Below are 24643 nucleotides of genomic sequence, written 5' to 3' on the forward strand. Positions count from 1 at the left end.
AAAGCTGGTGCAATACCACATGTCCTATACAAATTCATGACACAAACCAGACATCTAGTTACTCCCATTCATTATGCAAACTAGTTAGTGCTCCTGAATCACCTTTAAATCAAGTGAATATTTTGTTCAACAGTGTGTAATGGTCGAAGTTGCCCATTTCATATTTACAAGTGTGTGCTCAGTCATGTCTCTTTGTGAGCCCCATGGACTGTAGTCTGCCAGGTTCCTCTGTCCATGGGATTTTCCAGGCAAGAATATTGGAGTGGGTTGTCATTTCCTCCTTCAGGAGATCTTCCCAACCCAGGGATCAAACACATGCCTCCTGCATCTCCTGCATTGCAGGCAGATTCTTTTACTGTTGAACCACTGGGGAAGCCCCCCCCCCCCATTTCATATTGCTAGATAGGAATTTACTCATGAGCAAGGAGAGGTGGCCTAGCGGAAAGGGATACAAGCTGACCTTTAAATTCCACCCAGGTACTCCCAGGAGAGCTCACAGATATGCTACAAAAATAATCACAGAGACTTTTCCAACTCCTGCACAGGTGCCCTAAGCACACAGAGGATACAAACTAACCACAGGGGCTTCCTCAAGGAACTATAGGCAGCCAGGAGCCAATTAAGGGCTCATAAATAATCTATACATATACACATCTGATTAGAACAGACTAAATTATGGGAAGACATACACAACTGAGCCTGTTGTTATATAACTTGAAATTGTCAATTGGCCTTGAATATATGCCCATCTGCATCTCCTTTCTTGACTGGTGGTGGATATAAGCTCTATTTTGCATAGGGCACAACCAAAAGGAGGCTACGGGAAGTATGAAAAGGGGGATGCCAAGAGGGAGTACGAAGACTATGACTCCTTCAGAGTTGGCCTGCTCTGCTCATGTCTTAGGAAAGGTCTGAGGAAAGATCGGTCTGTTTGAGTTGAACTGTACTGTGACTTGTTTATTGCTTCAACCTCTTTAGTCTGTCATTCCAAAATCTCTGTTGTGATAAGAACCAAGGAAGAGACATGAAATGATCCAATCATATTAAATAGAAATGAAATACTTCCAGTAAGAACTTCTTCCTATTGGTTCAATCTTGTTTGCCACTTCCTCCTTATTGTACACATCTTGTTTATCAACCCTGTATTTACTGAGACCCACCTTCAGTTCCTCCTCTTTGACAGTTCAGTTGCTTAGTCATGCCAGACTCTTTGTGACCCCATGAACTGCGGCACACTAGGCTTCCCTGTCCATCACCAACTCCCAGAGCTTACTCAAAATCATGTCAAGTCCATCTAATCTGTGATGCCATCCAACTATCTTATCCTATGTCTTCCTCTTCTCCTCCTGCCTTCAATCTTTCCCAGCATCAGGGTCTTTTCCAATGAGTCAGTTCTTCACATCAGGTGACCAAAGTATTGGAGTTTCAGCTTCAACATCAGTCTTTCCAATGAATATTCAGGACTGATCTCCTTTAGGATGGACTGGTTGGATCTCCTTGCAGTCCAAGGGACTCTCAAGAGTCTTATCCAACACCATAGTTCAAAAGCATCAATTCTTCGGCACTCAGCTTTCTTTTATAGTCCAAGTCTCACATCCATACATGACATCACATCCATCCATCTTCTTTGACAAAACAATCCCAAATCCCATTCCTGGAGAAACATAAGCCTCCTTTCAGCCACCTTTCAAAGCATCTCTGATTGGCAAATAACTGTAAGCTTGTTGAGCAGTATACAAACTGCCAACATCCGTTGGATCATCAAAAAAAGCAAGAGAGTTCCAGAAAAACATCTACTTCTGCCTTATTGACTATGCCAAAGCCTTTGACTGTGTGGATCACCACAAACCATGGAAAATTCTGAAAGAGATGGGAATACTAGACCACCTGACCTGCCTCCTGAGAAATCTGTATGCAGGTCAGGAAGCAACAGTTAGAACTGGATATGGAACAACAGACTGGTTCAAAATTGGGAAAAGAGTTTGTCAAGGTTGTATATTGTCACCCTACTTATTTAACTTATATGCAGAGTACATCTTGAGAAACGCTGGGCTGGACGAAGCACAAGCTGGAATCAAGATTGCCCGGAGGAATATCAATAACCTCAGATATGCAGATGACACCACACCCATGGCAGAAAGCGAAGAAGAACTAAAGAGCCTCTTGATGAAAGTAAATGATGAGAGTGAAAATGTTGGCTTAAAACTCAACATCCAGAAAAGATCATGGCATCCCATCACTTCATGGCAAATAGATGGGGAAACTGTGGAAAGAGTGGCAGACTATTTTGGGGGGCTCCAAAATCACTGCAGATGGTGACTGGAGCCATGGAATTAAAAGACGCTTACTTCTTGGAAGAAAAGCTATGACCACCCCAGACAGCATATTTAAAAGCAGAGACATTGTTTTGTCAACAAAGGTCCATCTAGTCAAAGCTATGGTTTTTCCAGTAGTCATGTATGGATATGACAGTTGCATTATAAAGAAGGCTGAGTGCTGAAGAATTGATTCTTTTGAACTGTGGTGTTGGAAAAGACTCTTGAGAGTCCCTTGGATAGCAAGGAGATCCAACTAGTCCATCCTAAAAGAAATCAGTCCTGAATATTCATTGTTAGGACTGATGCTGAAGCTGAAACTCTAATACTTTGGCTACTTGGTGCAAAGAACTCATTGGTAAAGACCCTGATGCTGGGAAAGGTTGAAGGCAGGAAGAGAAGGAGAGGACGGAGGATGAGATGGTTGGATGACGTCACTGACTCAATGGACATGAGTTTGAGTAAGATCTGGGAGTTGGTGATGGACAGGGAGGCCTGGCATGCTGCAATCCATGGGGTTGCCAAGAGTCAGAGAGGACTGAGTGACTGAACTGAACTGAGCAGTATAATGAAGCTTCCTGGTGGCTCAGACTATAAAAAATCTTCCTTCAATGCAGGAGACTCAGGTTTGATCCCCTGGGTCCAGAAGATGCCCTGAAGGGAATGGCAATGGATTCCAGTATTCTTGCCTAGAGAATTAGATGGACAGAGGAGCCTGGCGGGCTACAGTCCATGGGGTCACAGAGTTGGACATGACTGTCTAGTACAGACACACACACAGACAGAGAGACAGACAGATACACACACACACACACACACACACACACACACACACACACACACAATGTCCCTATCACATGTGGTATATACGCTGTCTTTAACAAATCAACGACAAAAAAACCTCTCTCTGCTCAAGAACGCAGAAAAGATGTTTAAGAAGGTACACTAGTACAGCCACTATGGAGAACAGTGTGGAGATTCCTTAAAAAACTGGTAATAGAACTGCCTTATGACCCAGCAATCCCACTGCTGGGCATACACACCGAGGAAACCAGAATTGAAAGAGACACGTGAACCCCAATGTTCATTGCAGCACTGCTTATAATAGCCAGGACATGGAAGCAACCTAGATGTCCATCAGCAAATGAATGGATAAGAAAGTTGTGGTACATATACACAATGGAGTATTACTCAGCCATTAAAAAGAATACATTTGAATCAGTTCTAATGAGGTGGATGAAACTGGAGCCTATTACACAGAGTGAAGTAAGCCAGAAAGGAAAACACTAATACAGTATCAGATCAGATCAGATCAGTCGTTCAGTCATGTCTGACTCTTTGTGACCCCAAGAATTGCAGCACGCCAGGCCTCCCTGTCCATCACCAACTCCCGGAGTTCACTCAGACTCACATCCATCGAGTCAGTGATGCCATCCAGCCATCTCATCCTCTCTCGTCCCCTTCTCCTCCTGCCCCCAGTCCCTCCTAGCATCAGAGTCTTTTCCAATGAGTCAACTCTTTGCATGAGGTGGCCAAAGTACTGGCGTTTCAGCTTTAGCATCATTCCTTCCAAAGAAATCCCAGGGCTGATCTCCTTCAGAATGGACCAGTTGGATCTCCTTGCAGTCCAAGGGACTCTCAAGACTACTTCTCCAACACTACAGTTCAAAAGCATCAATTCTTCGGCGCTCAGCCTTCCTCACAGTCCAACTCTCACATCCATACATGACCACAAGAAAAACCATAGCCTTGACTAGATGAACCTTTGTTGGCAAAGTAATGTCTCTGCTTTTGAATATGCTATCTAGGTTGGTCATAACTTTCCTTCCAAGGAGTAAGTGTCTTTTAATTTCATGGCTGCAGTCACCATCTGTAGTGATTTTGGAGCCCAGAAAAATAAAGTCTGACACTGTTTCCACTCTTTCCCCATCTATTTCCCATGAAGTGGTGGGACCGGAGGCCATGATCTTCGTTTTCTGAATGTTGAGCTTTAAGCCAACTTTTTGAGTCTCCACTTTCACTTTTATCAAGAGGCTTTTGAGTTCCTCTTCACTTTCTGCCATAAGGGTGGTGTCATCTGCATATCTGAGGTTACTGATATTTCTCCTGGCAATCTTGATTCCAGTTTGTGTTTCTTCCAGTCCAACGTTTCTCATGATGTACTCTGCATGTAAGTTAAATAAATAGGGTGATAATATACAGCCTTGACGAACTCCTTTTCCTATTTGGAACCAGTCTGTTGTTTCATGTCCAGTTCTAACTGTTGCATCCTGACCTGCATACAAATTTCTCAAGAGGCAGATCAGGTGGTCTGGTATTCCCATCTGTTTCAGAATTTTCCAGTTTATTGTGATCCACACAGTCAAAGGCTTTGGCATAGTCAATAAAACAGAAATAGATGTTTTTCTGGAACTCTCTTGCTTTTTCGATGATCCAGCAGATGTTGGCAATTTGATCTCTGGTTCCTCTGCCTTTTCTAAAACCAGCTTGAACATCAGGAAGTTCACGGTTCACATATTGCTGAAGCCTGGCTTGGAGAATTTTGAGCATTACTTTACTAGCGTGTGAGATGAGTGCAATAGCGCAGGCGGCTGCAACATGGCACGCCATAGCGCGGCCAAGAGGAGCCACCCCACGTCCGAGGTCAGGGGCAGAAGCTGGGAGGACCCTATGCCTGAAGGGCAGCGGCCAAGAGGAGTTACCCCACGTCCGAGGTCAGGGGCAGCGGCCGAGAGTACCAGACTGCGACAGCGCAGGAACAGCCGAGAGGAGCTAGCCTGCGTCCAAGGTTGGGGCGGCGGCCGGGAGGAACCACCCCACGCCCCCATGCCTGAGGCCAGGGGCAGCGACCAGAGGAGCTACCCCATGCCCAAGGTAAGAGAAACCCAAGTAAGATGGTAGGTGTTGCAAGAGGGCATCAGAGGGCAAACACACTGAAACCATACTCACTGAAAACTAGTCAATCTAATCACACTAGGACCACAGCCTTGTCTAACTCAATGAAACTAAGCCATGCCCGTGGGGCAACCCAAGACAAGCAGGTCATGGTGGAGAGATCTGACAGAATGTGGTCCACTGGAGAAGGGAATGGCAAACCACTTCAGTATTCTTGCCTTGAGAACCCCATGAAGAGTATGAAAAGGCAAAATGATAGGATACTGAAAGAGAAACTCCCCAGGTCAGTAGGTGCCCAATATGCTACTGGAGATCAATGGAGAAATAACTCCAGAATGAATGAAGGGATGGAGCCAAAGCAAAAACAATACCCAACTGTGGATGTGACTGGTGATAGAAGCAAGGTCCGATGCTGTAAAGAGCAATATTGCATAGGAACCTGGAATGTTAGGTCCATGAATCAAGGCAAATTGGAAGTGGTCAAACAAGAGATGGCAAGAGTGAATGTTGACATTCTAGGAATCAGCGAACTGAAATGGACTAGAATGGGTGAATTTAACTCAGATGACCATTGTATCTACTACTGCGGGCAGGAATCCCTCAGAAGAAATGGAGTGGCCATCATGGTCAACAAAAGAGTCCGAAATGCAGTACTTGGATGCAAGCTCAAAAACGACAGAATGATCTCTGTTCATTTCCAAGGCAAACCATTCAATATCACAGTAATCCAAGTCTCTGCCCCAACGAGTAATGCTGAAGAAGCTGAAGTTGAACGGTTCTATGAAGACCTACAAGACCTTTTAGAACTAACACCCAAAAAAGATGTCCTTTTCATTACAGGGGACTGGAATGCAAAAGTAGGAAATCAAGAAACACCTGGAGTAACAGTCAAATTTGGCCTTGGAATACGGAATGAAGCAGGGCAAAGACTAATAGAGTTTTGCCAAGAAAATGCACTGGTCATAACAGACAACCTCTTTCAACAACACAAGAGAAGACTCTACACATGGACATCACCAGATGGTCAACACTGAAATCAGATTGATTATATTCTTTGCAGCCAAAGATGGAGAAGCTCTATACAGTCAGCAAAAACAAGACCAGGAGCTGACTGTGGCTCAGATCATGAACTCCTTATTGCCAAATTCAGACTGAAATTGAAGAAAGTAGGGAAAACCACTAGACCATTCAGGTATGACCTAAATCAAATCCCTTATGATTATACAGTGGAAGTGAGAAATAGATTTAAGGGCCTAGATATGATAGATAGAGTGCCTGATGAACTATGGAATGAAGTTCATGACATTGTACAGGAGACAGGGATCAAGACCATTCCCATGGAAAAGAAACGCAAAAAAGCAAAATGGCTGTCTGGGGAGGCCTTACAAAATAGCTGTGAAAAGAAGAGAAGCGAAAAGCAAAGGAGAAAAGGAAAGATATAAGCATCTGAATGCAGAGTTCCAAAGAATAGCAAGAAGAGATAAGAAAGCCTTCTTCAGCAATCAATGCAAAGAAATAGAGGAAAACAACAGAATGGGAAAGGCTAGGGATCTCTTCAAGAAAATCAGAGATACCAAAGGAACATTTCATGCAAAGATGGGCTTAATAAAGGACAGAAATGGTATGGACCTAATAGAAGCAGACGATATTAAGAAGAGATGGCAAGAATACACAGAAGAACTGTACAAAAAACATCTTCATGACCCAGATAATCACGATGGTGTGACCACTGACCTAGAGCCAGACATCCTGGAATGTGAAGTCAAGTGGGCCTTAGAAAGCATCACTACGAACAAAGCTAGGGGAGGTGATGGAATTCCAGTTGAGCTATTGCAAATCCTGAAAGATGATGCTGTGAAAGTGCTGCACTCAATATGCCAGCAAATTTGGAAAACTCAGCAGTGGCCACAGGACTGGAAAAAGTCAGTTTTCATGCCAATCCCAAAGAAAGGCAATGCCAAAGAATACTCAAACTACCATACCGCATAATACAGTATACTAACGCATATATATGGAATTTAGAAAGATGGTAATGATAACCCTGTATGTGAGACAGCAAAAGAGACACAGATGTATATAACAGTCTTTTATTTTTATTTTTTTAATTTTATTTTATTTTTAAACTTTACATAATTGTATTAGTTTTGCCAAATATCAAAATGAATCCGCCACAGGTATACATGTGTTCCCCATCCTGAATCCTCCTCCCTCCTCCCTCCCCATACCATCCCTCTGGGTCGTCCCAGTGCACTAGCCCCAAGCATCCAGTATCGTGCATCGAACCTGGACTGGCAACTCGTTTCTTACATGATATTTTACATGTTTCAATGTCATTCTCCCAAATCTTCCCACCCTCTCCCTCTCCCACAGAGTCCATAAGACTGTTCTATACATCAGTGTCTCTTTTGCTGTCTCGTACACAGGGTTATTGTTACCATCTTTCTAAACTCCATATATATGTGTTAGTATACTGTATTTATGTTTTTCCTTCTGGCTTACTTCACTCTGTATAATAGGCTCCAGTTTCATCCACCTCATTAGAACTGATTCAAATGTATTCTTTTTAATGGCTGAGTAATACTCCATTGTGTATATGTACCACAGCTTTCTTATCCATTCATCTGCTGATGGACATCTAGGTTGCTTCCATGTCCTGGCTATTATAAACAGTGCTGTGATGAACACTGGGGTACACGTGTCTCTTTCCCTTCTGGTTTCCTCAGTGTGTATGCCCAGCAGTGGGATTGCTGGATCATAAGGCAGTTCTATTTCCAGTTTTTTAAGGAATCTCCACACTGTTCTCCATAGTGGCTGTACTAGTTTGCATTCCCACCAACAGTGTAAGAGGGTTCCCTTTTCTCCACACCCTCTCCAGCACTTATTATTTGTAGACTTTTGGATCGCGGCCATTCTGACTGGTGTGAAATGGTATCTCATAGTGGTTTTGATTTGCATTTCTCTGATAGTGAGTGATGTTGAGCATCTTTTCATGTGTTTGTTAGCCATCTGTATGTCTTCTTTGGAGAAATGTCTATTTAGTTCTTTGGCCCATTTTTTGATTGGGTCATTTATTTTTCTGGAGTTGAGCTGTAGGAGTTGCTTGTATATTTTTGAGATTAGTTGTTTGTCAGTTGCTTCATTTGCTATTATTTTCTCCCATTCTGAAGGCTGTCTTTTCACCTTGCTAATAGTTTCCTTTGATGTGCAGAAGCTTTTAAGGTTAACTAGGTCCCATTTGTTTATTTTTGCTTTTATTTCCAATATTCTGGGAGGTGGGTCATAGAGGATCCTGCTGTGATGTATGTCAGAGAGTGTTTTGCCTATGTTCTCCTCTAGGAGTTTTATAGTTTCTGGTCTTACGTTTAGATCTTTAATCCATTTTGAGTTTATTTTTGTGTATGGTGTTAGAAAGTGGTCTAGTTTCATTCTTTTACAAGTGGTTGACCAGATTTCCCAGCACCACTTGTTAAAGAGATTGTCTTTAATCCATTGTATATTCTTGCCTCCTTTGTCAAAGATAAGGTGTCCATATGTGCGTGGATTTATCTCTGGGCTCGAATAGCCAAAGTGATCTTGAGAAAGAAGAATGGAACTGGAGGAATCAACCTACCTGACTTCAGGCTCTACTACAAAGCCACAGTTATCAAGACAGTATGGTACTGGCACAAAGACAGAAATATAGATCAATGGAATAAAATATAACAGTCTTTTAGACTCTGTGGGAGAGGGAAAGGTTGGGATGATTTGGGAGAATGGCACTGAAACATGTATAATATCATATAAGAAATGAATCTCCAGTACAGGTTCAATGCAGGTTACAGGATGCTTGGGGCTGGTGAACTGGGATGACCCAGAGGGATGGTACCGGGAGGGAGGTGGGAGGGGGGTTCAGGATGGGGAACACGTGTACCCCCGTGGTGGATTCATGTTGATGTATGGCAAAACCAATACAATATTGTAAAATAATTAGCCTCCAATTAAAATAAATAAATTTAAATTAAAAAAAGAAAAGGTACAGCCTTGGTAACTTCTCTCCCCTCCCCTTTGGAAATTCTCCTGGACTGTCTTTCTTCTCCACGTTTACATGGAAGCCTGAAAAAAAGCAGGACTGCAGGATTTCAGAGCTTAGGGGCCCCAGCCCTGCATAGCGAAGCTCGGGCCCAGAGACCCGCTTTCCGAGATCGCTTACTACACGAGCACCTGCAGGCACCTGGCAGAGAGCGGGGCGCTCCGCGTCCGGGGCTCCTGGGTCTGGGGTGCCCGCCGAGGAGCGGAAAACCCAGACGCCCAGAGAAGGAGCAGACATTTAACATAGGAACCTGGAAGCAGCGGGCCAGAGAGAGGGCGGCCGGCGCGTCCGGGACGGAGTGGAAAAGCGGAAGGGAAGCCGGACGGACCGGAAGAGGGGCACGCCGGGGCGGAAGAAGGGCGCAACGGGGCGGAAGAGGGGCGCAGAAGAGGGGGAAGGGGATGTCGTCGCCAGTGCTGTCTTCAGGTCCCTGTGTCTGCGGGAGCTGCACTTTAAGGAGCGTGTCTTGGCGAACCCTAGCAGTCACTGTGTAATGGACTTTAGCGCTTCTTCACTAGAATTCCAGACGACGACCCGCGGGGCTTCGGCGGCGCTGTCCGTATGAGGCCAGGCCTGTGCGGGGCGCAGGTATCCTGTGCAGAGCGACGCAGAGCCCTTTGAGGGAAGGTGATGGGAAAAGGTCAGTGGAACTTTCCTGTGAAGGTGAAGAAATAGCTGATGTTGACATTTTCAAAAGGATAAAGACGCGTGATTTCAGTGCTGAATTTATTTAAATTTCATTCAAATGCTGAATACTTTCTTATTCCTGTACTCAGTTGTTGTTGTTCAGTGGCCAAGTCGTGTCAGACTCTCTGGGACCCTGTGAGCTGCAGCACACCAGGCTTCCGGGTCCTTGAGTATCTAACTGAGTTTGCACAATCTCACGTCCATTGAGTTTGTGATGCCATCCAACCATCTCATCCTCTGTCCGTGGCTTTCTCCCCTTGCCCTCAATCTTTCTCAGTAGTGTTAAAAAAAAAAAAAAAAAGACGAAAGAAGATACTTTAGGTGATACATTTAAGTTCACACTGCCATGAAGTGGGCAGCCTCCTTTTGGAGAACTGCAGAATAAAGTGGAAGGCATGAAGCTTTCAAGATAAAAATAAAATATCCAGTTCTTTTACCAGCAAAATGGGCTTATTTGGGTGTAGCCAAGGAATTGGAGTTGGGACAAGCGAACTATAGCAAAAGCCATAGGTAAGTTCAACAAAGGAGAGGCCCATTATGTTAAAGAGAAGAAGGAGGAAGTTGAAAGGAGTTGTTTTGAAGAAAGTCCCTGGGTTGAGGTGAGAGTTCAGGTAGTGATGGTTTCTCATAGGCTAAGTAGCTAGGTGCACAGGAAATGTTCCCTTCTAGTGGGTCTGTGAGTGATGCTCTCTTGTTGGAGTATGTTATTAACAAGGAGTAATTGATGCCTTCTTTGGTAGTGTGTCCTTCCAACTATTTTAAATGATTTTTTTTTTAATTCAGTTTGACGTTTTCTACTTTTTTCTGAAAGCATCGCTGATGAAGAGGCAGGTTTTCTAGTTTCAGTGGCCTTTGTCCTTCGGTGCCAAGAAGGACTTCTTGCTGGGTGTTGTGCCCCACCTTGGCGGGAAAATGCACCGATTGGAAACCTATTGAGAAAACCTAACAAGGAGGAGTAGGAGGGAGAAATTGCGATCTTAAGATCTTAAATCGTTTGAGATCGTTCTGATCATTTTGAAATGTGGAGCAGGCCTCATCTTGTTGGACAAACTGGTTGTACAAAGATTTGACAGGCAACAAAATACAGAACTTAAAATAGTTATACAGAGTTAGAAGTTTAGAACCAAATTGTGTGATGGTTCTAAACAAAGACCTTAAGCCTGAGAGTAGCCGATAGAAGAAATCATGTTGGGAAAGGGGGAGTGTCAGGTGACTCTGTTGGAAGTGGTCTTTCTCTCTGATTCTTCTATGCAATTGAGTTTCTGCTTCTCTAATCATGTTTTGTTTGACATTTACTCAGACCCAAGGGAAAAAAGGCTCTTCCTACTGAGCCAAACCTGGAGTCAGGTATGCTTCCTGGAAGTTCCCACTCAAGGTGACCATGCATGCATACTAATTCGTTTGAGTTGTCTCTGACTCTTTGTGACCCTATGGACTGTAGCCTGCCAGGTTCTTCTGTCTATATGATTGTTCTGACAAGAATAGTGGAGTGGGTTGCCATGCCCTCCTCCAGGGGATCCTCCCGACCCAGGGATCTAACCCACATTTCTTACATCTCCTTCACTGGCAGGTTCTTTATTACTAACACCACCTGGGAAGGCCATTAAAATAGTATTGTTATTTCAAAAGAACTGTTTAGAACCAAATGTATTACCCAATAATACAGGCCGTAAGGTTGCAAATTCAGAAGCCATGAATCTAGGTAAGAATCCAGAATAGTTAATAGTCCAGACAAAGAAAAACTTAAGTGAATTCTGAACCTTCTAACTCAAAAAAGAAAAACAAACAAAAAAAACTGGCAAGTGAAAAGATTAATTTGTCATGGAGATTCTGAAAAGCCATAATCAAAAGAAGAAGTTGTCCCCTTTCACTATAATTTGAGAAATACCAGTAGGTATGTTGGGTGTTGTCTTTCCGTGAAAGAGAGAAAGGGTGTTGTCTTTCCGTGAAAGAGAAAAGCAACAGTGACTAAACGGGTATACAAGCCTGGTCAGGTCATCTTTGGAAAGCTGTCTGCCTCAGTTATTAGCTGCTGCTTTTCCTAGTCAGTTTGATTTAGGCGTTTCCAGTGTTTGTACTGGAGAAGGCAATGGCACCCCACTCCAGTACTCCTGCCTGGAAAATCCCGTGGATGGAGGAGCCTGGTAGGCTGCAGTCCATGGGGTCGCTGAGGGTCGGGCACCACTTGAGCGACTTCACTTTCACTTTTCACTTTCATGCATTGGAGAAGGAAATGGCAGCCCACTCTGGTGTTCTTGCCTGGAGAATCCCAGGGACGGGGGAGCCTGGTGGGCTCCCGTCTATGGGGTCACACAGAGTTGGACACGACTGCAGTGACTTAGCAGCAGCAGCAGCAGTGTTTGTACAGGACCAGCTGTCAGGTGCAGTCTTCTTTAGCTGTGAGATGTGTACTCAAGTTTCAAGTCCTTGAAGTTTGGTTACCTTCCAGGTCGTGAGGAGGACCTGGTATAGACTGTTCTAAGGAAATTCAAGAGCAGTCTTTTTTTTCTTACTGATTTCAAACCAGAAAAGTGGAAGAAAATTGAAAACATTAGTTTGAAGAGGAGTAGCCAGACATGTAAGGATAGGAAAAATATTTGACCAAAGAGTTACTTTGGCTACCTGCTGCCAAGAGCTGGCTCATTGGGAAAGACCCTGATTCTAGGAAAGACTGAGGATAGGATGAGAATGGGGCGACAGAAGTTGAGATGGTTGGGTTGAATCACTGACTCAATGGACATGAGTTTAAGCAAACTCTGGGAGGTAATGAAGGATGGAGAAGCCTGGTGTGCTGCAGTACATGGGGTCACAAAGAGTCAGACATGGCTGAACAACAACAGCAGAAAAATTTGGAATCCAGTCCAGCATATAGGTATGTAACAAAACCTTGAAGATCATTGGTAGGACTAGAACTTAATATCTGTGTAAGTGAAAATATGATTTCTTTCTCCCATGTTTATCCTTTTATTAAAGACACTCATAGTAAAACTAACTTGTTGGTATTGAACTTTTTTTGATTATTTACATAAATGCCATGAGAATAGTGACTGACCATATAAGCTCTTTTTCAAGTTTGTTTTGCTTGAACCTTGTAAACAAGGTATCTGGCCAGTTTATTTATTTATTTTCTTGAGTAGGTCCTTAAAGCTGTCTGGTCACATCTGAGTCTATGTACACCTTTCCTGAGTATGATAATACAGCCAAAACTATGGTAATATAGCCAGTATTTCCAGTGGTGTCTTGTTATGAGGAGAACAGATTCCCAGTGAATTTATGCAAATATACATATTGTCACGAAGAAAAAAAAAAAACTTAGGTTTTCAAATTCTGGAGGAATCAGGAAGGGAGGAAAAAAAATAAATGTTTTAACCCTTGTTGTAAGATACATTTTCTTAAAGGAGAGGGAAAAAAGGGTCCTTTAAATCCAGTTCTGTGCAATATCTTAAATTTATCTAATACTTTCATCCTAGAGTATTTGTCAGGATCTTTTCCATGAATTTCTTTGAAGATAAATACACTTGCAAAAGCCTCGGCGTATGAACAATAATTGTGTATAAATGACAAAAGACTTAAAAATAGTAATAATTAAAGATGAAGGTTCAATTTAATGTAATCGACAAATCTGTTTGGTCATTTCTTTGACCACATCTTTAAAACCATGGCTGTATATCGTCAGCCTGTTTATTTAACTTATGTGTAGGGTACGTCATGAGAAATGCTGGGCTGGATGAAGCACAAGCTAGAATCAAGATTGCTGGGAGAAATATAAATAACCTCAGTTATGCAGATGACACCACCCTTATGGCAGAAAGTGAAGAAGAACTAAAGAGCCTCTTGATGAAAGTGAAAGAGGAGAGTGAAAAAGTTGGCTTAAAATTCAGCATTCAGAAAACTAAGATCATGGCTTCTGGTCCCATCACTTCATGGCAAATAGATGGGCAAACAGTGGAAACAGTGACAGACTTTATTTTTGGGGGCTCCAAAATCACTGCAGATGGAGGCTGCAGCCTTGAAATTAAAACCATTTGCTCCTTGAAAGAAAAGGCATGACAAACCTAGACAGCATATTTAAAAGCAGAGACATTACTTTGCCAACAAAGGTCCATCTAGTCAAAGCTATGGTTTTTCCAGTAGTCATGTATGAAGGTAAGAGTTGCATTATTAAAGAAAGCTGAGTGCTGAAGAATTGATTCTTTTGAACTGTGGTGTTGGAAAAGACTCTTGAGAGTCCCTTGGACTGCAAGGAGATCAACCAGTCCATCCTAAAGGAGATCAGTCCTGAATATTCATTGTTAGGACTGATGTTGAAGCTGAAACTCCAATACTTTGGCCACTTGATGCGAAGAACTGACTCATTGGAAAAGACCCTAATGCTGGGAATGGTTGAAGGCGGAAGGAGAAGGGGATAACAGAGGATGAGATGGTTGGATGGCATCACTGACTTGATGGACATGAGTTTGAGAAAGCTCCGGGAGTTGGTGATGGACAGGGAGGCCTGGCGTGCTGCAGTCCATGGGGGTCTCAAAGAGTTGGACATGACTGAATGACTGAACTAAACTGATAACATTATACTAGAACACATGAGAATTGTCAGAATTTTCATACAATATCTAAAATTTCATACAATATCTAGATATTTCATACAATAGATATCTACAATATCTAATATTTAAATAATATTCATGTATACAAGATAACCTAAGAAAGTTTATTATAATTTCTTTGACAAAGCTTCCCATAAAATTTGACATATCAAATAAACCTAATTACCATCTCCTTTTATAAGAAGAGAGAACATGTTCTTTAAGAAGTTCTAGGGGCCCCTCTGGACATTCCTAAAGTTATTTTCAGGTCAAAAAAACTTAATTTAGAGTTTGAATTTTGGGGGGAAGTTTTTCAAAAATATCAAAAGGTTTTGGACAATTCAACAAATAGGATTACAGAAGATTACAAAACACTAAGTATCTGTTTAATCAAAATGACAAAAAGATTTCAGAAGATAAATAGAGAAGGTTACATAGCTGCAAAACAAAAAAGCCAAACCAAACCCTTAGCTCTTCTTTATAAAAAAGACAATTTTTAACTTAAAGCACCTGAAATAAATTTGATTAATGTTTTGCCAAAAGTTTTCACTTTTGTCTTGGTTCAAAGGGTTTGTTAACCTAATAAGCCACTCATTCTATACAAACGAAATAATACCAATATTTATTAGAGTTTTCTAGCTTACTTTCAATATGCAGTAACATTGAAGAGAGAAATAGAAATAGCAGAGGATACGTCATCAAATTGGGTTTTAACCAACATCCAGACTCAAACAGTGCTGGGAAGTCCCATGACACAGCACATCTGGAGTCCTAATTGGGAAAAGGTCCTAGGTAGCACGTCCACTCTGTGGAAGAGACTTCAAAGACTGCATTTCAGGGTTCCTGCTTATAATCCTAGGACACAAACTGATATCATCAACCTGTGAGCAAATTGCAGCTCTGAGTTCCTGTTTATCCTTTAAACTTGGAATGTTGTTAAGCCCGGGGCTTGACTGGCCACCCTGTCTTGAGGGGCTCAACAGTCTCAAGATTCGTCCCCTGTCTTACCTATGGTGCTGCAATTCTTACAGTCATAGCTGTCACTCACAGCCAGGGCAGTGTCCAGGCAGGTTAGAAGCAAGGTCATAGGTCTGCTCTGCTGTGTCTCTGAAGCCTAAACAAAACTAATTTCTCTAACAATGAAATGGTCTCTGAGGAAAATGAGAGATACCAAGGGAACATTCCATGCAAAGATGGGCACAATAAAGGACAGAAATGGTATGGACCTAACAGAAGCAGAAAATATTAAGAAGAGGTGGCAAGAATACACCGAAGAACTATACAAAAAAAATCTTAATGACCCAGATAACCACGATGGTGTGGTCACTGACCTAGAGCCAGACATCCTGGAGTGTGAAGTCAAGTGGGCCTTATGAACTATCACTATGAACAGAGCTAGTGCAGGTGATGGAATTCCAGCTGAGCTATTTCAAATCCTAAAAGACGATGCTGTTAAAGTGCTGCATTCAATATACCAGCAAATTTGGAAAACTCAGCAGTGGCCACAGGACTGGAAAAGGTCAGTTTTCATTCCAGTCCCAAAGGCAATGCCAAAGAATGCTCAAGCTACCACACAATTGCACTCATCTCACACGCTAGCAAAGTAATGCTCAAAATTCTCCAAGCCAGGCTTCAGCAATATGTGAACCATGAACTTCCAGATGTTCAAGCTGGATTTAGAAAAGGCAGAGGAACCAGAGATCAAATTGCCAACATCCGTTATGTAGAAAAAGCAAGAGAATTCCAGAAGAACATCTTCTGTTTCATTGAATATGCTGAAGCCTTTGACTGTGTGGATCACAACAAACCATGGAAAATTCTTCAAAGATGGGAATTCCAGACCACCTGACCTGCCTCCTGAGCAACCTGTGTGCAGGTCATGAAGCAACAGTTAGCACCGGACATGGCACAACAGACTGGTTCCAAATTGGGAAGGGAGTATGTCAAAGTTATATATTGTCACCTTGTTTATTTAACTTATGTGCAAAGTACATCATGTGAAATGCCAGACTAGATGAAGCACAAGCTAAAAACAAGATTGCTGGGAGAAATATCAGTGCACCTCAGTGGTGCAGATAACACCACTCTAATGGGAGAAAGCCAAGAGGAACAAAAGAGCCTCTTGATGAAGGTGAAATAGGAGAGTAAAAAGGCTGGCTTAAAACTCAACATTCAAAAAACTTAAGATCATAGCATCCGGTCCCAACACTTCATGGCAAATACATGGTAAACAATGGAAATGGTGAGAGACTTTATTTTGGGGGGCTCCAAAATCACTGCAGATGGTGACTGCAGCCATGAAATTAAAAGATGCTTGCTCCTTGGAAGAAAAACTATGACCAGTCTAGACAGCCTATTAAAAGCAGCGACAAAGGATGAAACAGAAGTGTTTAGAAAAGACACATGTAGGTGGGAAATTAGTGTGTATGATAAAAACAATTCTAGTCAATCATGTAATTTATCTTGCAAAACTCTGACATTTTAAGTTACCTCAAAAGATTTCAGTATGCTATTTTAAGTACATATATTGTAAAATATAATTGTTGCACCTAAAAACTCTTATCCCATTTTCATCTATCTGAATTATTTGTTCCCAACATTTATGTTTAAGTTACTCACAAAAACTTAATGAGTCATTAGACAAAGTCTGCCATCATCTCAAGCAAATTTTTTTTCTGACAGATTTGCAGCAGAGATAATGTGAATTTATCTGACTAGTAAACGCATGTGGGATTAAAGTATTCAGTGCTGATGACACTAAAGACGTGCCTGTTTCAGTTAGACTAACAAATTTAAACTATCACATGAACCACAAAAGCATTCGTGTGAGTTGCTCTTATATTTCTGATAATTTACTTAAGTAATATTTTTAGACCAATTAAATGGAGCTCTTTTTATAAATTAATTTTGGTAGTACCATCTGGCAGTATAAAAATAAGACATACCTGTGACATAACATACAGCCATACACAGAGATCTTTTAGCATGGTACAAAACTCAAAGGAGAATATTTAGATACAAATTGTACTTCTGACAGATAAACTAAGTTAAGCCTACCTGTTTATTTGCATGCTATAAGGATCCTCTTGGAGCTCTTTTCAGACTCATCTTGTCTTTTTAGAAATTTCTGCTTACCAATAAAAGAAAGCATTCCATGGTCTTTGAGATCAGGTGCCCCAAATATCAAACCTGAGTTTGAGCAAAACTACAGTTGTTTTGAAGATTTATATCCCCTTGAGGCCAAATGTTTTAAAAGGTAGGTGCTGTCTTCCTATGAAGAAATTGAGAAATTTCAGGGGGGTGGGGGTGGGGTGGGAGAGAAACAGATTATTTACATAGTATAACAGAGTAGAGAATATAAGACTTTATCGAAAAATTTGATCTCCATAGGAATGGATGTCAGTAGCATGTAGAAGTTGGGAACAATCAAGTGTCAAGGGATAACAGTGTTATTTATTGCCCCGAGGTTCTGAGCAAACCTATCCCTCTGGCCTTGGGTTTTCTCATGGGGAAAATAGATGTGTTACAGGGAATGCGTTTATTGCTTTGAAAGATATTTATCTACTATCAAGTTCTGGAATTATTATTTCCTTTTTGGGGGAGAAAGAAATCCCAGGATGATAACTTTTCTAAAAAGTCTTGGCTGGATCATCGAAAAAGCAAGAGAGTTCCAGAAAAACATCTATTTCTGCTTTATTGACTATGCTAAGGCCTTTGTGTGGATCACAATAAACTGTGGAAAATTCTTAGAGATGGGAATACCAGACCACCTGACCTGCCTCTTGAGAAACCTATATGCAGGTCAGGAAGCAACAGTTAGAACTGGACATGGAACAACAGACTGGTTCCAAATAGGAAAAGGAGTGTGTCAAGGCTGTATATTGTCACCTTGCTTATTTAACTTATATACAGAGTACGTCATGAGAAATGCTGGGCTGGAAGAAGCACAAGCTGGAATCAAGATTGCCGGGAGAAATATCAATAACCTCAGATATGCAGATGACACCACCCTTATGGCAGAAAGTGAAGAGGAACTAAAAAGCCTCTAGATGAAAGTGAAAGAGGAGAGTGAAAAAGTTGGCTTAAAGCTCAACATTCAGAAAACGAAGATCGTGGCATCTGGTCCCATCACTTCATGGGAAATAGATGGTGAAAGAGTGGAAACAGTGTCAGACTTTATTTTTCTGGGCTCCAAAAATCACTGCAGATGGTGACTGCAGCCATGAAATTAAAAGACGCTTACTCCTTGGAAGGAAAGTTATGACCAACTTAGATAGCATATTCAAAAGCAGAGACATTACTTTGCCAACAAAGATCCGTCTAGTCAAGGCTGTGGTTTTTCCTGTGGTCATGTATGGATGTGAGAGTTGGACTGTGAAGAAAGCTGAGTGCTGAAGAATTGATGCTTTTGAACTGTAGTGTTGGAGAAGACTCTTGAGAGTCCCTTGGACTGCAAGGAGATCCATTCTAAAGGAGATCCAGTCCATTCTAAAGGAGATCAGCCCTGGGATTTCTTTGGAAGGAGTGATGCTAAAGCTGAAACTGCAGTACTTTGGCCACCTCATGCGAAGAGTTGACTCATTGGAAAAGACTCTGATGCTGGGAGGGATTGGGGGCAGGAGGAGAAGGGGACGACAAAGGACGAGATGGCTGGATGGCATCACCGACTCGATGGACGTGAGTCTGAGTGAACTCTGGGAGTTGGTGATGGACAGGGAGGCCTGGCGTGCTGCAATTCATAGGGTCGCAAAGAGTTGGACACGACTGAGCGACTGAACTGACTGAACTGTGGTCCTAGTGTGATTAGATTGAATAGTTTTCTGTGATTATGGTTTCAGTGTGTCTGTCCTCTGATGCCCTCTTGCAACACCTACTATCTTACTTGGGTTTCTTTTACCTTGAACGTGGGGTATCTCTTCGCGGCTGCTCCAGCAAAGGAAATAGTGAAGGACAAGGAAGCCTGGCTTGCTGCAGTCCATGGGGTCACAAAGAGTTGGACACGACTGAGTGACTGAACAGCAACAACAGAGTCCCTGAAAGGGGAAAATTCCTAAACAAATTGCAGGTCATAGCCCAGCACAGTTCCAGTGGGAACAGCTTAATTTCAAAGGAGTTGGGCCAAATGCTAAGTGCATGAGTGCTCACAGGAAGGATAAAGCCTTTAATACAGAAAGTTATCTACTGGAGGTTGTGTCAGTTTGGATTTGCTGAGGAGGCAGCCCTGGCAGCAGTAGCTGTATTTTGTGCCTAGAAATTGATTCCAACCGTCAGTAATGTTCTCTGGGAACTCTATAATTGTCCTTCTTGCTGCCCATATTAAGTTATCTTAAGTAAAATTTGCATCATTGATTTCATGCAGCCAACAAAAATGAAAAACTCATTTTTGGTAAATGTTCTTTCATTCTAGTATTCTTTTTGAGCCTCAAAAATTCTTTTAATACTACACACACACATGTAATTGTGAAATCAGCTGGGGGAGGGAGGAGCATAGTAATAAAACAGCTGATCTTTTCTTGATAGTTTATTGGTCTGTCCTGAAAGATGAGTAGATCTTAGTTAGCTGGTGAGTTGGCAGTGATAAGCATTCCAAGAAGAGAGACCAGCTTGCATAGAAGAATGGAACTGAAACAAGGTAAGTGGTGGGATTAATGAACAGGGTAGGTGGAGTTGACTTGTGGAAAGATTCTTTAGCCTGTCTCGTGTTGTGGATTCTCAAGCCTTGTGTGCCAAATTGTTATTGGCAAATATTATTTGTCAAGTACTGTACCAGGCATTCGGAGAAGGCAATGGTACTCCAGTACTCTTGCCTGGAAAATCCCATGGACAGAGGAGCCTGGTAGGCTGCAGTCCATGCTAAGGGTCGGACACGACTGAGCGACTTCACTTTCACTTTTCACTTCCCTGCATTGGAGAAGGAAATGGCAACCCACTCCAGTGTTCTTGCCTGGAGAATCCCAGGGACGGGGGAGCCTGGTGGGCTGCCGTCTATGGGGTCGCACAGAGTCGGACACGACTGAAGTGACTTAGTAGCAGCAGCAGCAGCAGCAGTACCAGGCATTGCCAATGTCCTCTTGCAGCTAAATCTAGTGGGAAGATTTGGTTAAAGGAATAGTTACAGCAAAGTTTGAGTGAAGGTTAATGAAGGATCTAAACATTGTGAGAGCAGACAGAGTATTTTGTGTAGTTGAGGGTATTAGAGGAGTTGATTTGGAGTTGCTTTGAGGAAGAAAAAACTGTAATGGGGAATCACATACTCAGAGGGTTGGAATGAATAGAACAACTGAAGGATATGAACAACTGAAAGAAGTTCATTTTGGCTGGCAGGAAAAAAGGTATATGTGGCATACTCAGTACATACACAGTATAGTGTATGACTCAAGTAGTGAAACTTGAAAGTTAATTAAGAAAGAAAGAAAGTGAAGTTGCTCAGTCTTGTCTGACTGTTTGTGACCTCATGGACTGTAGCCTACCATGCTCCTCCCTCCATGGGATTTTCCAGGCAAGAGTACTGGAGTTGGTTGCCATTTCCTTCTCCAGAAGATCTTCCCAACCCAGGGGTCGAACCCGGGTCTCCTGTGTTGTAGGCAGACGCTTTACCGTCTGAGCCACCAGGGAAGTGAAGTGTTAATTAATGACAGCCTAAAACCAAATTCAAATGCCAAAAACAAGTCATATGCTGACAGTCTGAAACGGAATAGTTCTGATTTTTTTGTTTACTCCGTGCCTTATGCTTATTTTTTTCTTGCTCAGTATGTGTTTGTGTTTACTTTCTGGATATTTCCAGCACCTGATGAAACAGGTTACAGCTTCTGAGAGAACAGAGAGCTTAGTCTCTGTGTAGGGAAGGGAGCTTACTTGTTTGCCTTTGAAAAAGTTAGAAAACATGGAGAGAGTGAAACCTTTGATCTCGGACCTCTTCTCTTTCCCCTTTCTGATGGCATGGTTATGAGCTTGTTCAGCTGGGCTGAATCTGGTTGTGGTAGGACAGCAAAGCAACCAGCAGGATGGATTAGCAACCCTGACAGGCTACAGTCCTTGGGGTCACAAAGAGTCAGACATGACCAAGCAACTGAACTGAACTGATCCATATGATTTGTGGTAAGTTGCTCAGTCATGTCCAACTCTCTGCAGCCCCAAGGACTGTAGCCTGTCAGGCTCCTCTGTCCGTGGGGATTCTCAAGGCAAGATACTGGAGTGGGTTGCCCTGCCATTCTCCAGAAAGTATTCATAATAGGCTCTCATCCAGTGTCAAGGATTAGACCCCTAATCTTGGAACTGGCAAACTTGAGAGGCTTAGCATTGTACTTGAGTTTCTCAGGTACTACTCTTTGCCACAAACAAGGGGATCTGAGGAGAGAAAAGAAGGGAGAGTTAGTGGAAGGAGGACAGGAGTTTGGGGGGCTAAAAAATGGAATCAATAGAGGAAAGGATCCATGAGGTTTTTATTATGAGGTTTCCATGGAAAAATGAGTATATCAAAGATGTCCAATGAGGCAAAAATATTAGTGACATAATGTTGAAATTTGGTAATGATTTAAGTGTAAAAAGGTACATCTGATGATGTCTATACTGATTGCCCTTGTTTTGGATATTGGAGTGGGGTGCCATGCTAAGTCACTTCAGTCATGTCTGACTCTTTGCAACCCTATGGACTGTAGCCCCAGCAGGCTCCTCTGTCTGTGGGATTCTCCAGACAAGAATACTGGAATGGGTTGCTGTTTCCTTCTCCAAGGGATCTTCCCGACCTCGCGTCTCTTAGATCTCCTGCATTGGCAGGTGGATTCCTTTACCACTAGCGCCACCTGGGAAGCTTCATTGGAAGTGGTGGGCGGGGAGGGGGATGTATGTGAAGACAAAACAGACAGACTTCTTACAATGAAAAAAGATATGTTGTTTATTGATTCTGTTATCCCTTCATAATTAAAAATGCTAATGATTTTATAAGTCTTACTCCTTATTTTCTATTTTAACTATTTTTTTATTTTCCCTAAACAGAATACTGTGGAAAACATAGGCAACTTTTTTCTTTTTTTAAATAGCCATCTAAGTTCTCATCAAGTTTCTTTGGCACAGTTCTCTTACATTAAAGTCACGGTCAACGTGGAAAAGACCTCACCCCCAAATGAATTTTACATTTAATGGTCTCTTTTATATATGACTATATATGACTTATCACTCGGGGCAAAATGTGCAGAGAGCATATTCTAGGCAAAAGCCAGCTTGGTCATGTTGTGTTTGGCTCTCTCTGTGTAGGCCCCTCAGTTTTGTGAACTGATCTGGCCAGTGACCTTGAGAGCTTATTTTTCCTAGACTAGAAGCAGGCCTAAGGAACCCTGAGCCCTACAGCTTTAATCTTCTTCAAATGCCTTCCCAAGATAAAGGCAGCCCCTGGTTCCATGTCCCACACAAGCTGAGAGGCAGAGAGGGGAGCATGAGAGAGAAGGCAGTAGAGATGAAAATGACGAAAGAAGGGAAATGAGAACAAAGAAAATTCAAAGCGGCAGCAGTACCAGTGGAAACAGTTTCACTCTGTTGCCTTCTACGGAAAGCTGTAGTGCTGTGACTGAATTACTTATCTTGGCTCAAAACCAATAGTTTTGTTCTTTGGAAGAAGGACTGGGGAAAGTAGATCAAGTCATGGGTTCTCCACTTAAGTTTGCTGCTAACAGTTACTAGGTCTTAGGCTCAGTACTCCCTGGGTAAAATGCCTCTGATTCTGAGAAAGTCAGAGAACGTAACTGCCTCGCTCTAACCCTTGTGATAGAAATCGTTATATAGTTAAAATATGAAGTACACTACTAACCAAATCCTTGTAAAATGTGAATCACTAACCACAGACATTATAAGTAGGTAATGTCTTATTATCTATAACTTAACCTCATTTCTTAAAAAGTGTCAGTATTTTTTTTAATGATGTGGTAAAGATTGTGTTGTATGCAAACCTGATTTGTATACCTGAAAAAAAAAAAAAATCAGACCCACAGCTCTTATCCTTCTTGTGAAGAGGGGTAGGGACTCCTAAGCTGGGAATGATAGTGGAGTGGTGGTTCTGCATCAAACTGACCAGGGGCCAATGAAAGGGAGACCTTCTTCTCTGGCTGACTCTAATACCCTTAAGCACTTAGAGCTACATATTCTGGACTTGGAATTCCTAAAATCCCCACAATGAAATAAACTTTTTCTGTCTGGCAGATAGAGATCTTTTATTTAGTTTGGGAAATGATGGTTAAGTATACAGTAATCACTGGGCTTCCTGGGTGGCTCTAGGGGTAAAGAAGCCCCTGCCAGTGCAGGAGATGCTGGTTTGGTCCCTGGATGGGCAAGACTCCCTGGAGGAGGAAGTGGCAACCTACTCCAGTATTCTTGCCTGGAAAATTCCATGAACAGAGGAGCCTGGAGGGCTAATAGTCCGTGGGTCACAAAGAGTTGGACATGACTGACCATACAACAATAACAACTATAGTAATCCCTATACAGTAATAACCACATTAGGTGTCATTTAGTACCACAAATGTTAAATGTAAAAACTCTGTGCGCTAAAACCATGAGTAAGATGTGGTCCCTGCCAATAGGGAGTTTTTAAATTTACTGGAGGCAGGAGCATCATTATGAGTCGTCATAATTTACTGGAGGCAGGAGTGTCTCTAATTCTTTCTTACCTGGTTTCTGGTCATACATCAAGTTTTAAGAAATATTATTACCTTTAATGAGGACACTTCTTAGTTTTCAGAACTGCCAGAGACTGCAGATACCTATGTGGCCACCTATAGCAATATGTGTGTTCTTTATTAAATATCTTCTATGCAAAAAACAGAATACTTACAAAAATTAGTTTTGAAATTAGTGTTTTAGAAGATTGGGAGAGATTATTGGTAAAGGCAGAGACATCTCTCCATTCCACATTTGAAATGATATCCTTTAATAAAAAAAAAGTTTAATGAGAAATGTAGCATACTTGCACATAGTTTCAAAGCATAAGAAGAGTTTAAAGAACAGCAACAACAAAAATAAGTACCTGTTTATCCATTGTCTAGGTTAGGAAATACAACACACTCATTCTGAAACCTAACTTTTTCAAAAGTATGTTAGGTTAG

At 42.0% G+C, this 24643-nt stretch overlaps 1 protein-coding gene across 4 annotated transcripts in view; it reads left to right on the top strand.

The window, feature by feature from the left end:
* The first annotated feature begins 9641 nt into the window (after positions 1-9641).
* Positions 9642-24643, top strand: part of ECHDC1 (ethylmalonyl-CoA decarboxylase 1) — a 53443-nt gene continuing 38441 nt past the window's right edge. The window contains exon 1 of one of the 4 annotated variants that reach the window (XM_027551047.1): positions 9642-9919. In XM_027551047.1, coding sequence (XP_027406848.1) covers positions 9910-9919 — 10 coding nt within the window. In that variant the 5' untranslated portion in view covers positions 9642-9909. Of the gene's footprint in view, positions 9920-20101; positions 20182-24643 lie in introns of those variants that run through there. The other 3 variants (XM_027551049.1, XM_027551048.1, XM_027551046.1) reach the window with 3 other exon arrangements.

The sequence above is a fragment of the Bos indicus x Bos taurus genome, chromosome 9, assembly GCF_003369695.1.
Source record: "Bos indicus x Bos taurus breed Angus x Brahman F1 hybrid chromosome 9, Bos_hybrid_MaternalHap_v2.0, whole genome shotgun sequence".
NCBI lineage: Eukaryota > Metazoa > Chordata > Mammalia > Artiodactyla > Bovidae > Bos > Bos indicus x Bos taurus.